Genomic DNA, 20,349 nt, shown 5'->3' with positions numbered 1-20,349 from the left:
CTTAGAGGACACTAAATGTACCAAATCACAATAGATCTACACCAAGCCACATTATAATGAAAATGCCTAACATACAGAATAAGGAGAGAATTTTAAAGCCACAAGAGAAGGGAATCAGATTACATATAGGGGGAAACCAATTAGGATCTCTTCAAATTTCTCAACCCAGACCCTCAAAGCTAGAAGAACCTGGAATAACATATACCACGCTCTGAAAGAAAATGGATGCCATCCAAGAATCTTATACGCAGCAAAATTAAGGTTCAGATTTGATCATGAAATAAAAACTTTCATGATAAAAAAAGTTAAAAGAATTTACAATGAGAAAGTCTGCACTATGGAACATCCTTGGCAAAATGTTCCATGAGGAGGAAATAAAAAACAACAATGAAAATCATCAAAGGGAGGTATTACACTAAAGGAAAAACAAATCAACCTCTGGCTGGGATAAAGAGACTACTCTTATTTTCTATATTGATCTAAGTACTGTAATTCTTGGGCACTGCACCCTTTACTGCCCCCTCTCAGTTGCCACAGTCTTAGCCTTAGTTTTCACTGGAAGATTAACAGCAACTGCTCCAGCCAGTTGGCATTAGGTTAAAAAGCTTGTATTAGCAATCTCTCACCTCCTTTTAACAATATACATTGTTATCATTGGTTGCTTTAAATCTGGCTTCTCTTTGTGCACTTGAGCCTCTTATCTTGTGACCCACATCTTTATATGACTTAATCAAGCAAAGGTGTCACCATGACCCTACTTTATCTTACCCATTTCTCCTATCATGGATCTCTCTCAGGAACCTACAGACTGGATAAAAAGGTCACTCACATCCCCGTCTAGACCTTGAAACTCCAGGAAATTATTTAAAAATGTAATTTTCAACATTAGGGGAAATTCAAGAGTCTCATAAGTATTATTGTTTTTATGTGAAGGGTCTGTCTTTTCCTGCCTTGTCTATAAGAACTGCCTTGGTTATAAGATCTATTTGTAGTTTCTTAGAGGCTCTGATTAAAAGAAAAACAGCAACCTATGTTATAATGTTATGGAAATATAACCCATTAAATCAGGATGATACCTTTTAATGCCCAAAGGATCCAAATATCAAAGGAGGAAATACAGTAGAGATTCTCTCAAAACACACAAAAAAAGATAACACAATGTCATCAGTATCAATGTGAACCTTCCACAACTCAGTTGTAACATTGTTTGCCTTTAAACGACAACAACAAAAGTCACTCATGAGAACTAAGAAACAGCTCACTTGGATGAGATTCCCTCAGGGGTTCAAGAACTCTCCTACACTCTTCCTTGGAGCCTTAGCCACTGACTTGACTGGGTTTCCAGGACAGAAACTAAATTTTGTCTTGTTACAATATGTTGATCATCTTCTGCTGACCAGTTCAACATAGGTCAATGTGTCTCCTTTCTCTGTTAACCAAGGCAAGATATGAAGTATCGGGGGAAAAAAAAGACACAAATCTGTCAGAGACAAGTTAGAAACTCAGTTTTAACATTATGTGGGGATGCCAAATGCTGGGTACTAAAACAGTAACAACAAAAAAGTGCAGTTTGCACTATCCCTTCCCCCACCACTCATTGAAAATCTGAGAGTTGAGTTCCTAGAAGCAAGAGGGTTCCTCAGATTATGGATTCCTGGACTCTTGGGCTTGCCAAAACCCTGTATAAGGCCTTAAACGGAGAGGAAAAAAGATCACCCTTTCAGTGCAGACTAAACCATGAAGAACAAATGAAGCCTAAACTCTCTGAGGCCCCAGCCCTGAGTCTTCCTGATGTAATCAGAGAGTTCAACCTCTTTATTCATGAAAAGAATGAAATAACCTTGGGAGTCCTAAGCCAAGAGTTTGGACCTAGGCAAATGCCAAGACATATTTATCTAAACAAATTAACTCAGTCACGGCTGGATGGCCACCCTGCCTCAGAGCACTGGCAGCCTCTGTTGTCAAGGGAAGCTGACACTAGGACAAAACCTCAATGTTAAAGTCCCTCACTCAGTTGTAACCTTGGATAACAGAGGTCACCATTGGCTCACAAATGCATGAATGACTCAATATCAAGTGTCGCTATGTGAAAATCCCCAGGTAAAACTCTTAAACCCAGCTACCTTCCTCCCAGGCAATGCAGGCCCCCAAGACCATAACTGTTTAGAAGTACTAGATAGAATATTTTCCAGCAGATCAGACTTGGTCCTATACACTGATGGAAGTAATTTTATGAGAATGCCCGATTATGCCATAATATTCAACTCCAAAATAGTGGAAACAGAGGCACTTCTTCAAGGACAGTCAGCACAAAGAGCAGAATTTTGGACATTAATTAGGACACTGGAACTCAGCCAAGACCGGCAAGCCAACATCTATATTGACCCACAGTATCATTTTACTACTCTATATGTCCGTGGAAATTTATAAAAGGAAAGAGGACTCCTTACTGAAGAAGAAAAAAGAACCAAGCCGAAATTTTGGAACTTCTAGAAGTAGTATGGGAGCCAAAGGAGGTGGAATTGTCCCCTATTAGGGTCACCAAAAGGGAGATGACCCAGTGACAAAAGGAAAGCATCATGTTGATACTGCCACCAAACGGGCTGCCTGAAAAAATTCAAAATATTGCTAGCCCAGAAATGCTTACTTTTTTTCAGGTACTCTCCTGAGGAAGAAAAATGGATAAAAAAAGGTGTGGGGAGGAAACCAAGGCCACAACAGGATGGTGGTTCATAAGGGACCATCAAGTGTATATTCCCGAACAACTAGCTTACAGACTGATCCACCAACAATGCGACCTGACCCATGCTGGGAGCTATCCATGAAATGTGCATGGACTAAAGTGATGTTGAAACTATTAGTCATGAAAACCTGGTAGTGTGAAATACCGGTGGGAACCTCGCTGGTTTGAGAATGTGGCTTCCTGTCTAGCTCCTGCTAAGCTTCTAGCATAGCCCCAGAGATGGGAAAGACACCTTGGAGCCACATAGCCTCCCAGAGATGGGTATGGCTTGCCAAATGCCAATCAACCTGTTTACTGCAAGACCCCTTGCAGTTAAATGGAAGAAGCAACCAAGAAGAAGCAAGCACTGAACTGACTCCTCCTGCTGAAACCTTACCCCTGCCTTTGATGTACTCCCACATAAAGAATTGGAGCCTTTTTTCAGCTGTTCATTTCCAGCTCCTATCAGGACTGGAAGACCCATCAGGCACTCCTCTTTGAATCTTATTTCTGGCTCTGTCTTTATTTCTTACTGATTATTTTATACTTTTTATTTCCAAGGCGGCTTACACCTCCTTAGCAGGAACCTATCCTATCCAGGTGCTAGTCATCTCGTTATAAACCCACATGGGAAAAACTGCCTCGGGGACCTTACTAGGCTGGTTCTACCTCACTGCTTGTCTCCCTGCACTCTGCTCCTCTGTCTCTCAGCATTACACGACCTGCTTACAAAACAATGCTCACCAGGGATCTAATAAATTGGCAGGAACACAGACAGCACTGTGGACTGTTCCTGTTTGAAGATACAGAAGTGAACTTCACCGAAGCACCCTAAACCAAGGATATAAATACTTAGTAGTTTTTGTCTGCAGTTTCTTAGGATGGGTGGAAACTTTTCCATCCTGAACTAAAAAGACAAAAGAGGTAACTAAGGTTCTCTTGAGGGTGTTATTCCCAGATACGGAATGCCTATAACCATAGGGTCAGACAATGGACCAGCATTTGTGGCTGAGAGAGTACAACAGGTGACAAGGGCTTTAAAAATTCAGTGGAAACTACATGCTGCCCATCACCCTCTTAAAAATGAGATGTTTGCCCCAGGCAAACATAGGATTTTTGCCATTTAGAATCCTGTATGGGTGACCACCCTGACTGGTCAGCTTAAGGGGAAACACCAGATAATTAAGAGACTTAGGTTTACATAAAAAGCTACAAAGACTGGGGATCATCATCTCAAAAACACATAAGTGGGTCACCTGGGGACCAAATATGGATAAGAGACTTAAAAGAAGCCCTTAAAACCAATGTGAAAGGGGACTCACACTGTACTCTTAACCACCCCTACTGCTCTCAAAGGAACAGAAATGGACACTTGGATCCACCACTCCAGAGCCAAACCTGCTGGCCCAACTGAGGATCAGGGAAATGGAGAACAGCCCTTAATCTAGAAACTTCCCTGTGTCTGATGCTACAGAGAAGGAGACAGTGATCTCAAAGCCCTGCTGTGACCACACCAGAAGCTAGTCTCGAAAGGTTAAGAATGTAAAGGTTAAGTTTTGTTTTCTTGGTTGAGTTTAAGTTCTGTTTTCCTGAAACCTGAAATTTATGTAGGTGTCAAAACAATTCCCGGAAAAACCGTTAAATGTATGTTGAGAAATGTCTCCCGACCATCTGGTTGCTCTGTACAAACAACCCCTCCCGCATTCCCTGACCTCCGCATGAACTCCCCAGTTCAAACAATGTATATAAGCTCTGCTTAAGTTGTTCTCGGGGCTCTCAGCTCCTCTCAAGTGAGCTCTGAGCCCCAGCATGCTGGACCCCCAATAAACCCTCTGCTGTTGCATGAGACAGTCTCTTGGTGGTCTCTTCCTCCGACGCTCACCCGACCTTAACAGTCTGTCAACCTATGGCTGAAGACCAAGGAGTTAACTGCCTGGTAAAAAAATGAATGATTTGATTCTCTACAAATATTTTCTTACTGTTTACATACTGCCTTCCTTTGTCTCAGTATATATACTTATTGCTATTGCTTGTTGTTATTAATCTGGTCCCTCACAGCACTGCCAGATTCTACCTCTTTATGTGACCTATGTATCTGAGAAACTGGATTAGACCAGGGAGTTGCAGGAAACTTGAGTAACTATTGTTTACAAAGAGATGACACAGGGAAAGTTATAGAAAAGATCACAGATCATATGGTAAAAGTGGTCCATGTATCTGTACAGAATTCGAAAAAATTCTGGGTATGGATATTCTATCTATGACCCACATAGACAACCTCTTCAGAGGATGATTCTCTTGGATAAGAGGAATTAAGACAATAATTGGGGTGATTATGGTTATATTTGCTGGATGTCTACTTATTCCTCACTTTCTGCCCCTCCTAATCAACATTATAAGAAATTTTATAAAAACAGTTGTCAAAAAAGAGAGAGTCTCTCATCTATTACTCATGAGAAGATACCAGCAAGTGGTAAAAATGATGCTCTATGAAAGCTGCAGATGCATCCTGAGTGTTAAAAGGGGGCAAATGAAGCAGCACCTCCTTCCTAAGATGTTTCCTTTTATCTCTGTTAATAGCTGCAACCTGCTAGTTTCGGCTTCTGTAATCATCTTGCTCAGTAACTATGGTAGGTATCAGAGCAGCCTGGGGAAAGGGGGAAACATCAAGGGTACTTGTATGAAAAAGTCTTAAACCCTGGAAGTCTGTACTGTATATAAAAGGTACTGAGAACATAGGGCTATGCTCAATCTTTGTAAAAGACTCCACTGAGCCCGCACCAGTGTTGAATGAACCTTGCTTTTCTACATCTCCGTGTGCCACTTGTCTCTCTCCAGTGCCATGATTTCCATACTTTTCCATAACACAGGGAAATAGGAGCATGAAGAGAGGGTCTACAGAATGGGAGAACATTCTTTGCCAGATACTCCTCTGAAAGGAAATTAATATCCAGAATATATAAAAAACTAAAAAATATTTTTTAAAAAAATATTTTGAGAGAGAGAGAGAGAGAGAGAGAATTTTAATATTTATTATTTTTTTTAATTTTTGGCGGACACAACATCTTTGTTTGTATGTGGTGTTGAGGATCGAACCCAGGCCGCACGCATGCCAGGCAAGCATGCTACTGCTTGAGCCACATCCCCAGCCCCTAAAAAATCTTAATAATAAGAAGACAATTTAATTAATAAATGGACAAAAGAACTAAACAGACATCTCTGAAAAAAAGAAACACAATGGCCAAAAAATGTCCCAACAACTCTATCATGGAAATGCAAATCAGAACTGCACTAAGAGTTCACCTTACTCCAGTTAGAATGGCAATTATAAAGAATACAAATAATAATAAATGCTGGCAAGAATGTGGGGGAAAAGGTATACACTGATATCTTGTTGTTGGGCTGTTAATATAGCAGTATGGAGTCCTCAAAAAACTAGGCATGGAATAATCATGACCCAGCTATCCCACTCCTTAGTATTTATCCAAAAGAACTAAAACCAACATATCATAGTGATACAGCAACGTCAATGTTTATAGCAGCCCAATTACAGTAACTAAACTAAGGAACCAGCTCAGATGCTCATGTAGATGAATGGGAAAAAAGTGTTATATTTGTATGATGGAATTTTACTCAGCCACAGAGAATAAAATTATGGCATTTTTTTTGTAAATGGGTGAAAATGGAGAGCCTCATGCTAAGTGAAATAAGCCAGACTGAGAAATTCAAGTGTTGCATATTTTTTTTCTCATATGTGAAGCTAGGACAAAATAATGGGAAAAAGTGGAGTGTTTGTGTATGTAAATCCATGAAAATAGAAGGGATATAGTGAAGTAAAGAAAGGGGATTTAGAGGAAAGAAGAAAGGATGAGTAACAGGAGGAATGATGGAGTGAAATTGACCAAACTACCCTATGTACAAATGGATCTACCCTGGTGAATTTCACCATTATGTATATCTGTAAAGCACTAACTTAAAAAAAAACTATAAATAAATAGAAAGAAGAGTGGGAGGCAGGAAGGGGTAAAAGTGGAAGTGTTGGGCACTGAACTAGAGCAAATTTTATTTGTGCTTATATAATTATGTCAAAATGAATCCTAATATTATGTATAACTAAAATGAATAAAAAAGAAAAAGAAGGAAAGACTGAGAATTGATGTAGAAATTAATGATGACTTTTATTCAGAACATGCAAGGGATGCATGGCTCTAAGGGGTCATATTCCTATCACTTTGCTCTTTTACAACAGTAGCCTATTAATAACTCAGCACTGGATCAGTGTTAGCACTTGGGGTGGTCAGTACAACTGTTATGTAGCACAGGGAAGAGCAGATATATTTCTGTAGTCACCAAGAAATCTCTCCAGAAAGGAGAATATGTGATCTGTGAATCCTGAGGGACTGGAGAGATGTGAGAGGAGAAAGGGAGTGGATAGACAATGCCCCATGCCCCAAAAGAGGTGGTTGAAGATAGGAACACAACTGCGGTCTGCTCTTCTTCAGATAGGAACGAAGCAGAGTTGGTATGAGGGTGGCAGATATTGAATTCCATTGGCAACTGGGGTGACATCAAGGTCTTTTGGGCTAAACAGAGATTTCAGGTGAAAGTGCTGTAAAATAGTAGTCAGGAATAAGAACAGCTCCATGTTGGCCAGGGCCTCTCCCATACACTTTCGTTTTCCTAAAAAATAAGAAAGGTAGAGAGTGGTAAATGCTCTCATGTAACTGGGAGCAGTGACAAGCACTGTGATTCTTACTGGCAAAATTATAATATGCAGACCATTTGATGAATGTTAAGATAATGTTAATGGTAATGGAAAAAGGATGAACACACTCCTCCATTTATGATCTTAAACAAATATTTACTATAAACAATATATACTGAATATAGGCTTATGACAAGCACTTTAACATTTGAATTTTCTAAGTATATTTTTCTAGAAACACATGCACAGTGGTGTGTTTCCTAATAAAGTCCCATGATCTTGCTTCTCATTCTTTACACCTTCTATCCCCATCTCTAACTATGCATACTTTTCAGAAATCTCCAAAGGACATGATGTTCATGCTGTGTATCATGTTAATCTTCTTGCATAAGAGACAACTTTCCTTTCCTAAGAAGCAGATGAAATTTCATTTCTTCTTAATACTCTCTATGATTCCTTCAAGCAATAAAATCTTGCCCTCTTTGGGTTTCCTCAACATCGTACTTATGATTTCATAGAAGCACGAATCACCTGGAATTATACTTTTTATTTACTCATTTATTGTCTAACATGTTGAAATGACAAGTAGTAGAGTAGTAGAGGAGTAGTCTCTGATCTGGTCACCATGGTGTCTACTGCCAGATATAAGGCAGACATCAAAGTCATGGCATTGAAGAAGAAGATTCCATGATCAGAGACTCAGGACACACACACTGTGGGTGTGGAGATCCAATATTCAAGACATGATCATGAATGTAGGAAGAGCAATGTGCTCTGAGATCATTGCAGTAGTTCCTGCCACATCCCCCAATTTTCCATGACTCCATAGTTTTTGGGCAGTTTCTGACATTCCTGAAAAGACTACCTGGTTCATTCTTTCCTTAAAAATGTGTTGCTATTTTTTTCTGTCCATTCTATATGTCCCTACTGAGGCAACTGCAATGTCATTTAGCTGATAGAATGTTGCTTATTCCATTTTATTTCTGCAGGCAGCTTTTCCTTGTAAGCCTGGCCAGCCCCAGAAATCTGTGCTTCCCTATTTCACAGGTTACAATGAATTGGTCATTCATCTGCTTCCAAAACAGGGTGTGAGGCCATTTGATGTGTGTTCTGTGCTTGTGGAAACTTGTATTTCCATAGCTGAGCCTGGATTGGAGGGTTTAGAGGGTGAGCAACAAAATACAGAAAACACCCAATATCATTTTGGAGTGAGATAACTTTACATGATAGGTGAGAAAAGTTAAATAAGTTTTACCATATAGAAGGAGACCTATTGTACCTCAATAATGTATCTGGAGATATAGTTTAATCAAATATATTTTAGAGTTCTGAATTTATAAAACCTGGGTTAACACCTCAAAACCCCACTACTCCATTTCACCAGTGGGAATGTGTCATGAGCAGGGAGAGTGCATGGACACTGAAGTAGTGCTCCTGATCATGTACAAAGAACAAATCTACCAACACCCGTGGTGATACTGTGTGAGATGTAACTGATCCCCAAAGCCTGTCTTGTGGTCTGAAACACACATGAAAGGGAATTTCTTTTACCTGATGAGAAAGGTATGAAGTAGTCACTTTTCTTAAATTTGCCATGCTCATCCAGAAAATGGTGAGGGTCAAACATCTCTGGGTGAGGGAATTCTTTGTTGTCATAGAGCACTGATGTCAGTGATGTCCATATGGCTGTGCCCTGGAAATAGAAAACAAAGACACATCATTTAAAAATGTTCTGGAGCTGAAAGATACAATGGAAATCACTGAGCTCAATATTCTTGTCTATAGAAACCTTGTCCAAGAAGAACAGTTACATAGTTACATTTTCAGAGAGAGAGAGAGAGAGAGAGAGAGGAGAGAGAAGAAGAAGAAGGAGGAGGAGGAGGAGGGGGGGAGGGGGAGGGAGGGAGAAAATGTAACAAATGGGCTTTAGTTGAGGATAATAAGAAAGGCAGAGAGTGGTAAATGCTCTCATGTAACTGGGAGCAGTGACAAGCACTGTGATTCTTACTGGCAAAATAATAATATGCAGACCATTTGATTATAAGGAGAATAGATTCAGAAGTCCTCTCAATATCATTTAAAATATTTTGTACTTGGGTTTTTGGTGCCTAAACTTCTGAATCTATTCTCCTTATCATCAAGCTAGGACACTGGTGTCTGTCACCACCTGCTGTTCTACTTTATCACATCAGTATTCACACAACTCACATGTGTATTGTCTTAATCAAAGTCTTCATCCGCACATGAAATGTCCAGAACTCTCTTCATAGGACTTTGCCAAAATCTATCTGAGGTAGCTAACAAAGACCTCTTCTGGAATGACTACAAGTCCAATAACAAACAGAACACTGTCAAATGTTCATTACTGCCGTGCAGTCCATTTGTTTTAATCTAAAAATGCATAGGAATTATTTATTACAGTTAAGTCAACTCCAAAAACAAATGGGATATAAAATTAGGAATATCATCATTTTTATAATAATTCAAGTCTGGATATATTAGTTCAGGCAAGGATATTAATCAAAACTAGAAGAGTTAGGTTGTGGGGAACTGCTCTGAATGACCATGCTTTCCAGTCCTGAAGCAGGAGGCTCTGACCAATCACTACATTTTGTGGTGACTTATACGTTGTCCCAGCTCAGCTAGCAAGGTGGCTTTTCACGTGTAGGTGTTACCTGTGGGGTTGAGCTACACTCACCAATTCCTTTGTAATCCTACCCCTTGCCTCATTTGAATGACTTCTTCCCAATTAAAGAGTTCAGCACGTGCTCCTCTCTCTTTTTCCACGGACCCCTAAGGTCAGAGGAGCTGTCACAGGAAAAGGAATTTCTCTGTCTCTGTGTGATTATTTCGTGCAGCCCAGTTCACCCGGAGTGACCTTGAGTGTTTAGTGTGAGATGCAACATTAGGTGAGTGATTTTGTAAGTAGGATATTATTCTCATGGTCTTAAAGGATCATGAGAAAGATGTTTATCATTTACTTATAAGAGCAGAAGCTCTGCAATGGAGAGATCTGTTGGATACCACCTTCTTTCCTGAGGAAAGTAGTATAAGCTATATTGAGTAAGTGACATGATGTGTTCCCACTTCACCATGTGATTCAGTGAGACTTTCATTGGCATTTATGTAGTTTTATTTCCAAATTCATGATGAGAATCTAACCCCTGGCAAACAACCACACAAAACCAGCCTGAGGAATGTTCTCCTGGATTCCTCTGGTAAGGTGAACACGATGAAAGGAAACAAACAAGTGCCGGAAGGAAACAAACAAGTGCCGGAAAGGGAACTACCCCTGATTACAAGAGAGTAAATGGAAAACATAATTACATTTCATGCCCATTCTTTAACTGAATTGTAGAAAGAAAAACTAGAAATAATATTCAAAAATTATTGGGATAATTTAAATATAGGCTATATATTAAATAATATTATTGCATAAATAATATCTTCCAAGTATGGATGCAATCAATGACTTATGGAGGAGAAAAATTACTGTTTTAGGAAAATTATTGAAGTATTAAGGTGTAAATAGATAGTTTAGTCGGTAGATATTAGAGTAGAAATATGCATGTTGAATTTTTTTAGATTTATTTTTTTAAATATACTGGTGGAGAAAATTCAGTACTGCAAGATTTCCTAATAAATATTAATCACTGAATTTAAAAAAAAATTATTTCTTAGAATATTTTTGAACATGTAGTAAAAGGCAAAATTTCTTTAAGATACAAAAGTGGATATATTTTCAGCAAATGTTACTCAAACACATAGACATTCATAAAGAAAAAAACCATGATTAGTACTCCAACATGCATATAAGGTAAAGGGAAAACTTTGGTCTTTCATCTAAATGTAAGAGCTAAAACCAAAAAGTCTGCAAAAATAAGAGTAAATCTTTGAGAGTTTGTTTTTGCAAACTCTCTTCCATTAGGAGACAGATTCACAAAATTGATTTCATATTACTGCAGAAAGTTCTGCTTAAATGGATGTCTTATAATAGGTTTTGGAAAACAATGTTCACTAATGCAGCCTGCCATATGTTTTGTTATCGACAGTGAAAAAGAAAATTTTTGAAATGTATAATATGTGTGAATTTAATATTTGTTTCCATAACTTTGAACATGGCCATGACTGTTGGTTTGTAGATTGTTTGTAACTGCTTCCATGCTGTGACTGCAGAGTTCAGAAGTGGCATTAAGATTCTCATGTCCTGCAGAGTCTGAAATGTTGACCATTAAGCCAGTTATAGAAAAAAAGAATTGTCAACTCCTGTCTTAGACTGTTGTCTCCACTGAGATCATTGATTTCAGTCTATAGCAGAAGAAAACAAGTAGCTAATTTTTAAAAGGGATAGAAACCTACACAGAGTTGCATCATTGATACCAGATTGTTCCATGCTGATGGGCATGGATGGATCCATCCTTCGGGGTTCTCTAGACTCAAAAGAGAGCAGTCTTTTATTATATTCCAGTAAGCAGTGGGCTGAATGGGTATAAACTCAACAGATACAGCACTCCCTCAAAGCAGCTTCCCAAAGCGATGTAATAGACCAGGGAGACCAGCAATCCCTACCCAATTCCTCACTCTATTTCTCATTTGTTATTTACAGGGAAATAAGCAACCTACCCTAATTTTATCTTCTGACCCCAATATAAACCAATAAACATCTTTTTTTTTTTTTTTTTTTTTGGTGGTGGTAGCGGTGGTGGGGTAACCAGGAATTGAACCCAGGGGCATTTAACAACTGAGCCACATCCCCAGCCCTTTAGTTTTTTTTTTTTTTTTTTGAGACTGGGTCTCACTGAATTGCATAGGATCTTGTTAAGTTGCTGGGGTTGGCCTTGAACTTTCAATCTTCGAGTCTCAGCCTCCCCCATCATTGGGATTACAGGTTTGAGCCACCACACCTGGCACCAATAAACATCTTATCCTGATTGTGTCTCTTGCTGGAAACAGTGAAATCAGGTCCAAATCCTTATATTTAATCTCCCACAACTAGAGTAAGTCCCATAATCTTCGGCTAATGTCACCAATTCAGTCTTTTCCACAGGATAACATTAGTCATAGCAACATAACAGATCTCACTGCATTTTTCCCATGCAAACACCATTCTTAACTGTATTCTTTTTAAATTTAATTAGGATATATTCTTCCACAAGTAAAAAAAGAAAAGGAAAGACAAGAAAAAGAGTAACTTGTAACATAGCATGTACAATGTCTGGATAAACGTAGAAAGCAAGTGTGGGAAAGCATGATAAAGTTGTGAAGACAAAATTTGGTCTCAGATTTTAGATGTGGGGGTTTGGGATGTGGCTCATGGGTGGAGTACTTGCCTAGCATGTATGGTGTTATTTCCAGCATGGAAAATAAAGATTCCAGATATAGGAGACTCTCAGAGAGGGACGGTAATGGCTACAGTCGATTCTGACTATGCTCATATGCTGTTCAATAAGGAATCAGGGCAGGAAGTGTTCCATCATTCTGACTGCTTATGGGAGAGGAATAAATCCTTCAAGGAGAACATAAACACCACTTGAAATTCTGCATGGTTCCCTATATAATAACTGGTACTTAACCAAAAGTTATTTGGCATCTCAAACACAAAGAGGCCACAAGAAGGAAGAAACAGTTCCCATTTTGGGGAACATTTCTCATACAATTTTATGCAGCCAGCATTAGTTTGATATCTGAGATCTGAGAAGAAAAATTTTCAGAAGAAAAATTATGGATCATAGAATAAAGTAAATAAAGTCATAAATATGTAACAGGTCAAATATAACTCTGGGTTTATACTTCATATTTGTATATTTACTGACAATAGTGTAGTCAATACACACAACCAAACCCAAGATGCAGAAAACAAATTCATAGAATTATACATTCATAACCAACATTTATTTAAAATTAAGAGGGTAAAATTCTATAATTTGAAAAAGAACATCTCCCAAAACCTAATTAAATGTCATTTTCAGCAATGGGATATTAAAACTCTGCCCATTCCTAAAGATCAGATGAAAAAAGAATGCCTGTTGCCATTAATTCTGTTTACTGTTATCCAGAAACCCTACCAAGTGCAATTAGGTAATGAAGAGAAATTAAGAATATAAAAACTGGGAAACAAGAAATAAATCAAATCAACTCAGATAAGAGTGTAATAAACACCAAAATTCCAAATGAATTTACAAGCCATTGGTTATTACTGGTAAATTTTTCAAGGTTATTAGATATAATGACATCATAATGATAACATCAAACACATTTCTATACCAGGTAGAAAGAAAAGGCAAAGTTATTTTAAAAACGCATTACATCAACAAAAAAATATTCATTTGGCAGGAAAAACCTATCAAAGTATTTATAAGCCACTGCCCTAAAAGTAAAATATGACTGAGAAAATTAAACAAAGCAAAAATACAAGGGGAACATAACCATATTCATTCATGAATTATCCAAGATATCAGTTCTTTCCCAATTTATCTATAGGCTTACTGATATCATGATAAAACTGTCTCTTGGGAAATTGACAATCTGAATTTCCAACTCTTGTTTGGCAAGGTAAACATTTAATAATATAAAAAAAACAATGTTAAAGAAATTGAATTTTTTGAAAGACTCACACTGTCAGATACTGACACCATTTAGAAAGCTTTATACTCCAATTGGAAATAGCACATAGTCCATTAAGCAGACAAAAGTAAGATTTTTGCACTTGTTTCATCTTGTACGTTAGAGATTTGCACTCAGTTCTGTGAATTTGGAAACATGGAGAGCACTGAGATGTAGCACAGAAGGAAAAACTTACCTTGGGAATGAGGTAGTTTCTGAATTTAACATCACAGGTCACTGAATGGGGTATACCAATGGTACTGAGATTAACGTATCTCTGGATCTCATGTAACACAGCGTTTGTGTAGGGCATGTGGCTCCTGTCCTGCATGCAGGGACTGTTGTGTTTGCCAATCACACGCTGGATTTCTTCCTGGAGTTTAGCTAGTAAAACATAAATAAGAAATGAGTGGTTGGGACAGAAAGAAAATATTTGTAAGAAATGGAGTACTATGTGGATCAAGATGAAGGTGTCCCAACAGCATTATGAATATAAATATGACCAGAGTGGAATGTATACATAGATAGCTGTGCTGATAGAGATACAAACCACTCTCTCATAAGCTGGATTTTAAAATACATTGGACCAGACTTATCAATTAGCATCCTATACAATGTGTAAAAATAGAGGTAATTAAAAAGTAATAGCAAATACATCAAGAATTTATAGTACTGGCTGAAAGAAAAATCACAAATATTAAATTTATATGAAAGTAATTTGTGATGCTTAATATAAATTACAACAGAGCAATAGATGTGTGTGTAGTTTATGGGTGTGTGAGCAATTTGCAATGGTGCTCCCATCCTACTCCCAAATCCTGACCATAGCCACTGAGCAGTTCATCAGCTTGTTCTGAAATTGATATTCACAACTCTGATTCTCTGTTTCTTATTTATCTGTTATTGGGCAAAGGTTAATAATTTCCTGGAATGGGGAGATGCAATATATATATATATATATATATATATATATATATACACACACACACACACACACACACACACACTTCAAGGTAAAGATACACACATAACCCCCCCCCCCCACACACACACAATTGCCCATACTCCCTTTAGCAGCATAAACCAGGCTACGATTTTTGCTTATATCAATATTTATTGTTTATATCATTATGGTGTTACCCACATACTGTTCTGTGGTATAAAAACTATGATTATTTTACATTGTTGGTACTTTTTTGATCTTCACCCTTTTTCTCTATACCATTTTTGGGTTAGAATTATTCAAGTTGCTCAGGTAGAGATGATTCGTGCTCCAGGAATAATCTCCCAGTTTGGAGAAACCTCAGACTATCAGTCACATCTCTTTGTTCTTGGTTTCTCCTCTCAAACCCACATCATCCACCTGGTCCATGCTGAAGGGTGCTTCCTAGGCCTGGTACCCCACAGCCTTCCTGATGCTCTCATTCTTCTCTGGGAGCCCTTCCCCATTCCTGGAACCCATGGTTTCCCCTGACATGGTTTCAGTTATTTGAATGCAGCACATTCTCTGGTAATTTTCCAAGAAAAAAAATAAAGGTATCCAAGTCTGAAATACACTTTTTCTATTAAATAACAAGATATTAGTTACTCCTGAGAACTCTGGTGTGCTATTCTGGTCCTGCACAGCAGATTTCTCTGAAATTCCCTGACCCTCTATCTTGGGTGGATGCTTTTATTTCATTCACTGTGAAGGAAACTCAGAGAGAATTTTTTTAAAATAAAATGACTGAGAATGGAGGTCTTTATCCCACAGTTCTTCCTTCTCTGGAGGGTACATCTTACTTTCTGAAAGCAGGAAGGAGAAAAAGAGTTTAGATTCTCCAGAGTCAGTGAAGGACCAAACCTTCCTTTGTCAGCATCACACACAAATCTTTCTGTGTCACTATGTAAGGTCCTTCAGCTAATGGATTTTTAGGCTCCATTTGTCTCAAAAGACTTTCTGTTTCTGAGAGAAAAAAATCAGTCACCTGATAAGGGGAGGTCTGGAAGGATCTTAGGCAGGACAGCTTCTTCTTCAACCTCACTCTCCCCCTTCATTGGCATCTGTGTTTCCCCACACAAGCTTCCATATGGGGATTGTAAGAACAGACCTTGCTTTTCTTTTTGTAAGTAAAATCTTCTAATAGTTCTATTACAAAAATCATCCCTCCTGTAGAACTAATCACCGTTCTGGCATCTATCTCTGTGTTCCAGAAATTTGGTGAGGTCTGCTGACTGCTCCTTCTTCTCCCCTCCTCCCACTTTAAAGGGCTTGCCTTTTCACTGTCAGCTGTCTTCACTTCTCTCAGTCCTCCTCTGGATTACAACTGGTGTCACGGGGGATAAACAGTGAAGCTTGCTTCTCTGAGTTAACAAACAAGCGAGGGCCAAGCAGCACCTTCCCAACATCTAAGTTCACTTGCTCATCATCTGTGTTCATACCTGTGACTTGTGGGTACTTCAGCAGGAGCAGGAGAGCATATTTCAGTGTTATGCTTGTTGTCTCTGAACTAGCAATCCACAAATCAAATGCAGTGATGACCAAGTTTTCATAAGTAAACACCAACTCTTGATTATCCTTTTCCTAGGAATGATTGGATATCCATCAAATGCTAGCAGGTTCAATTATAGTGAATATAAAATAATTCAGAATGTTTTAAAGCTGGCTAGCACAGACGCTGGAAAGAGTAGTATAACAAGAAACTAATGTTTGGTGTGGTAGAGACTAAAGTACTTGATATAAACTTCACTTCCTACACCCGGTTTTGTGTTTGCCTAACATTGCCATTCATGAGACTCTGCAGTTAGCTATGTAGCATGTGTCTTTCCCAAAATGACAGAAACAGAAGGCCGTGTATGTCTTTCCTTCTATTTTCTTCTTCTTAAAAAAAGAGAGATGAAAGTGAAGGTAGGCTCTCACCTTGGGACACCAGAGTTTTATCATAAAAGTAAAATCCTCTATCCTAGATATGGAGTAAAGAATGGAAGGCCCTTGATATCCTGAAGCTCCAATATTACTCTGACCAACCATGACTTTCCTTACATTTGAGGTAAATAAACCTCTATTTCTTGAGAAAATTATTAACTACATTTTCTTTTATTTTTATTAAGAGAAAAGGTGAAGGTGAACTACACCATGATAAATGTTATAAGCCTGATCAGAAGTTTGCAATTCTTCTCCTCTGTGAAAATTGACATTAATTGACATGGAGCCAATAGTGCCCCAAATTTCCAAAGAGTTGAAATTGTGAAATAGCAAACATTGCAGCAATTTTTAAAGTATTTTTTTAAGTTGTTGATGGGCCTTTATTTTATTTATTTGTAGGTGGTGCTGAGACTCAAATCCAGTGCCTCACACTTGCTAGGCAAGTACACTACCACTGAGCCACAACCCCAGCCCCACATTGCAGCAATTTTAAGTAGTTATTTTAAGGAAAAGGAAATGGGTTCACCAAGACAGGATGAGCCAGCACTACTGTAATCCAGAGGCGGGGCAACAGAAACTATGGTCTAAGGAATAAAACAGGAATGAATAGAAATGTATAAAATGAAAAGACATAACTCAGGAAGACAAGAAGTTGAGACTATAACTATCCAAATACGATAAACCAAAGAGTAGGGGTGATGAGATGCCACAGAGAAAGTTTATGATTGAAAACACATAAAATTGAATTGACAATGTAGGTGTTTAAATATTGCACACAGGGTATCATTAATTTAGTATTATGTTATTTGTTAATTCCAGGGCAAGCATGGTACATTCATAACCTTCACATTACCTGTGTTATGCCTGACATTTTGTAATCAACATTGTTGAACTAAGGTAATCCTTCTCAACACATGTCCCGGCTAGGGAAAGACAGTATTTGCCTTGGAAATACTAAGTTCATGTTGTTTTTTTGAACTTGTCGAATTAGTTATTTAAGTAAGTCTTAAAAGTAAAATTACTCTAAAGCACTGCATTATTAAGTCAATATTAATATTTTCATCTTCTGAAGTGAATTTGCAGATTTACTTGCAACAGGCCAATAGTCTATCATTATTAATCAGGATGATGTAATCTATATTGAAAGAAACTAAAGAAAAAATAAATGGGCACATGTTCCATGCCAGAGATTAAAATGTTAATATTGCTAAGGTGTCATTACTCTAGTGATGCCGCAAACATGGTCACAAATGGGAATTGGTACTTCTACCAAAGTAACTGTCATCCTCTTTTAATACACTTAAAGAAAGTTTTGGGGGAATGGTGGAAATGCAAAGACCTGCAGCATCAAATAAGTGCATGAAAAATTATACTAGATTTGTATCTCATAGAAGCTGACACTCTCTACACCCAGTACTGGGGCAGACAATTTGGAGAAAATGTATACGTATTATGTTGCTATGCAGCTTGCTTGCCCCTAACTGAAAATAGAAATACGTTCATTCAAAAATTGGTGCTGAATCTTTAGGTTACTGATGGTCTAGCACAGTGCCTGGCCATTGCTTCAATCCTTTTGGCTCAAGTCACTATTTCAGTGGCATTAAATAAAAAATTTAAATAAACAGATTAACTTTGTTTCTTTTGTCTTATTGGTACCAGCAACTTAAAGATTTCTCTATCAGTCTAATTTACCTTTCTCAGATACACCTGAAAAGTCATGTGGTCACACTTGACATGAAATGTAGACTTTGCAAAAATTACTTGGAAAAATCACCAAGTAAATGACTTACTGCAGCCTTCATCATGTAACAATAGTAATTGCTGGACAGGAAGAAAGGTCTTATTTCCTGAGTTAAGTGACTACAATATAGTAAAGGCCAGTAATCAACAATAAATTACACACTACAAAATGAAAAAAAATATGGCTTATTAATAATTTAAAAATGAAGCCATGCACATGTTGGACTCACTAGAAAATACTTTTATGTCAAATATCTCACATATCCTCATAGATCTTAAGAAAACCATGTACAAAGAAGTAAAAAGAGAGAGAGAATATATGTATGAAAGGCTCAGAATATCAATGAAGAGAAACTAATGATAAAAGGGAAATGATAGACATTCTGGAACTAAAAATGCAATAGGCAAAAAATTTATCAGGCATGTTCAACTGCAGATTTGAAGAAGTGGAAAAATCAGTAGGAAATATGAAGACAAGACAACATAAATTACATAGTTTGAGGAAAGAAAGAAAAGGAAACAATAATGAATAGAACCAGAGACCAGTGGAATTCCACCCACTGCAGCATATTTCAAATGATGGGAAACCCATACTGAGAAGACAGAGAAAAGAGACAGAAAACATTAAAAGACATAATGACCACCATCTTTCAAACTTAAAGAAAGTGATGCATCTATACAGGCAGCAAGCCCAATAAACTCCACAAAGGATATAAAAGCAAAGAGATTAGTTCTGAGGTATATTTATTTAAATTGTTGAAAACCAAAAACAAAGAACATTGAAGTCAGCAAGAGAAGTGAGTCATCATATCCTAATAATCTTCAATAAAAGTAAAATGTGATTTTTTTTTTCAGAAAACATGGAAGTCCAATCAACCTTGGACTAGGAAGATAAGAGCAGACTAAATGAAGACATGAAGAAACAAAAAAGAGCTGAACAATAACTGGAACTAAATACCCCTTCTCAGAAACTGTAAACAAACTTATTAGCCCAACTGACCAAGAACAAAAAAAGAGAAGACACCAATGACTAAACGCAGAAATGATAACTGGGATTTAACTACTGATTTTGCAGAAATAAAAAAGGTGAAGTGAGATTACCATAAAATACGGTGCAACAACAACTGAGAAAATCTGGATACATGGAAAAGCACCAGGAAACACAAATTACCAAAGTTGATTCAAGGTCAAGATAGAAAAAGTGACAATCGCAAGAAGTAAAGATATTGAATTCACAATCAAGAACATCTATTAAGAAAGATGTGGGACCATATGAGTATACTTGTGAATTCTATCAGTCTACTCTTTCTCATTACACACAACTATTGATATGATCCAACCTATCTGAGATTCACTCTTCTGTCCATCACTGCAAATATTTTAAGATCTATTTCAATATGAAGAACATGCAGGTAGTCCATCTAAAATAAGCTATTCATTCCCAAGCTCCCAAACACCATGTGCAGGATGAGCTCTATCTTCATGTAATGACATGATGTTTTATGTTTTGTTTTTGGTACCAGGATTGAACTTAGGGGCACTTTACCACTGAGCCACATTCCCAGTTCTATTTTGTATTTTATTTAGAGAAAGGGTCTCACTGATTGCTTAGTGCCTCATTTTTGCTGAGGCTGGCTTTGAATTCCTGATCCTCTTCTCTCAGCCTCCAGATTA

The 20,349-nt window shown here is 37.7% G+C and overlaps 1 protein-coding gene and 1 pseudogene across 2 annotated transcripts in view; one reads left to right on the top strand and one right to left on the bottom strand.

Annotated features, from left to right (window-relative positions):
• LOC139701347 (cytochrome P450 2C42-like) overlaps positions 1-20,349 on the top strand; it is a 93,026-nt pseudogene that overhangs the window by 23,931 nt on the left and 48,746 nt on the right.
• The window catches only part of LOC114082496 (cytochrome P450 2C19-like), a 33,577-nt gene continuing 20,448 nt past the window's right edge, over positions 7,221-20,349 (bottom strand). For both annotated transcript variants that reach the window (XM_071610701.1, XM_071610702.1), the window contains 4 exons: positions 16,452-16,593; positions 14,227-14,414; positions 8,979-9,120; positions 7,221-7,402 (listed from right to left, as the gene is read on the bottom strand). In XM_071610701.1, coding sequence (XP_071466802.1) covers positions 7,221-7,402; positions 8,979-9,120; positions 14,227-14,414; positions 16,452-16,593 — 654 coding nt within the window. The remainder of the gene's footprint in view (positions 7,403-8,978; positions 9,121-14,226; positions 14,415-16,451; positions 16,594-20,349) is intronic.

This window comes from Marmota flaviventris, chromosome 4 (assembly GCF_047511675.1).
Source record: "Marmota flaviventris isolate mMarFla1 chromosome 4, mMarFla1.hap1, whole genome shotgun sequence".
In the NCBI taxonomy this organism is placed as follows: domain Eukaryota; kingdom Metazoa; phylum Chordata; class Mammalia; order Rodentia; family Sciuridae; genus Marmota; species Marmota flaviventris.
This window is presented reverse-complemented; position numbering and strand designations above follow the sequence as displayed.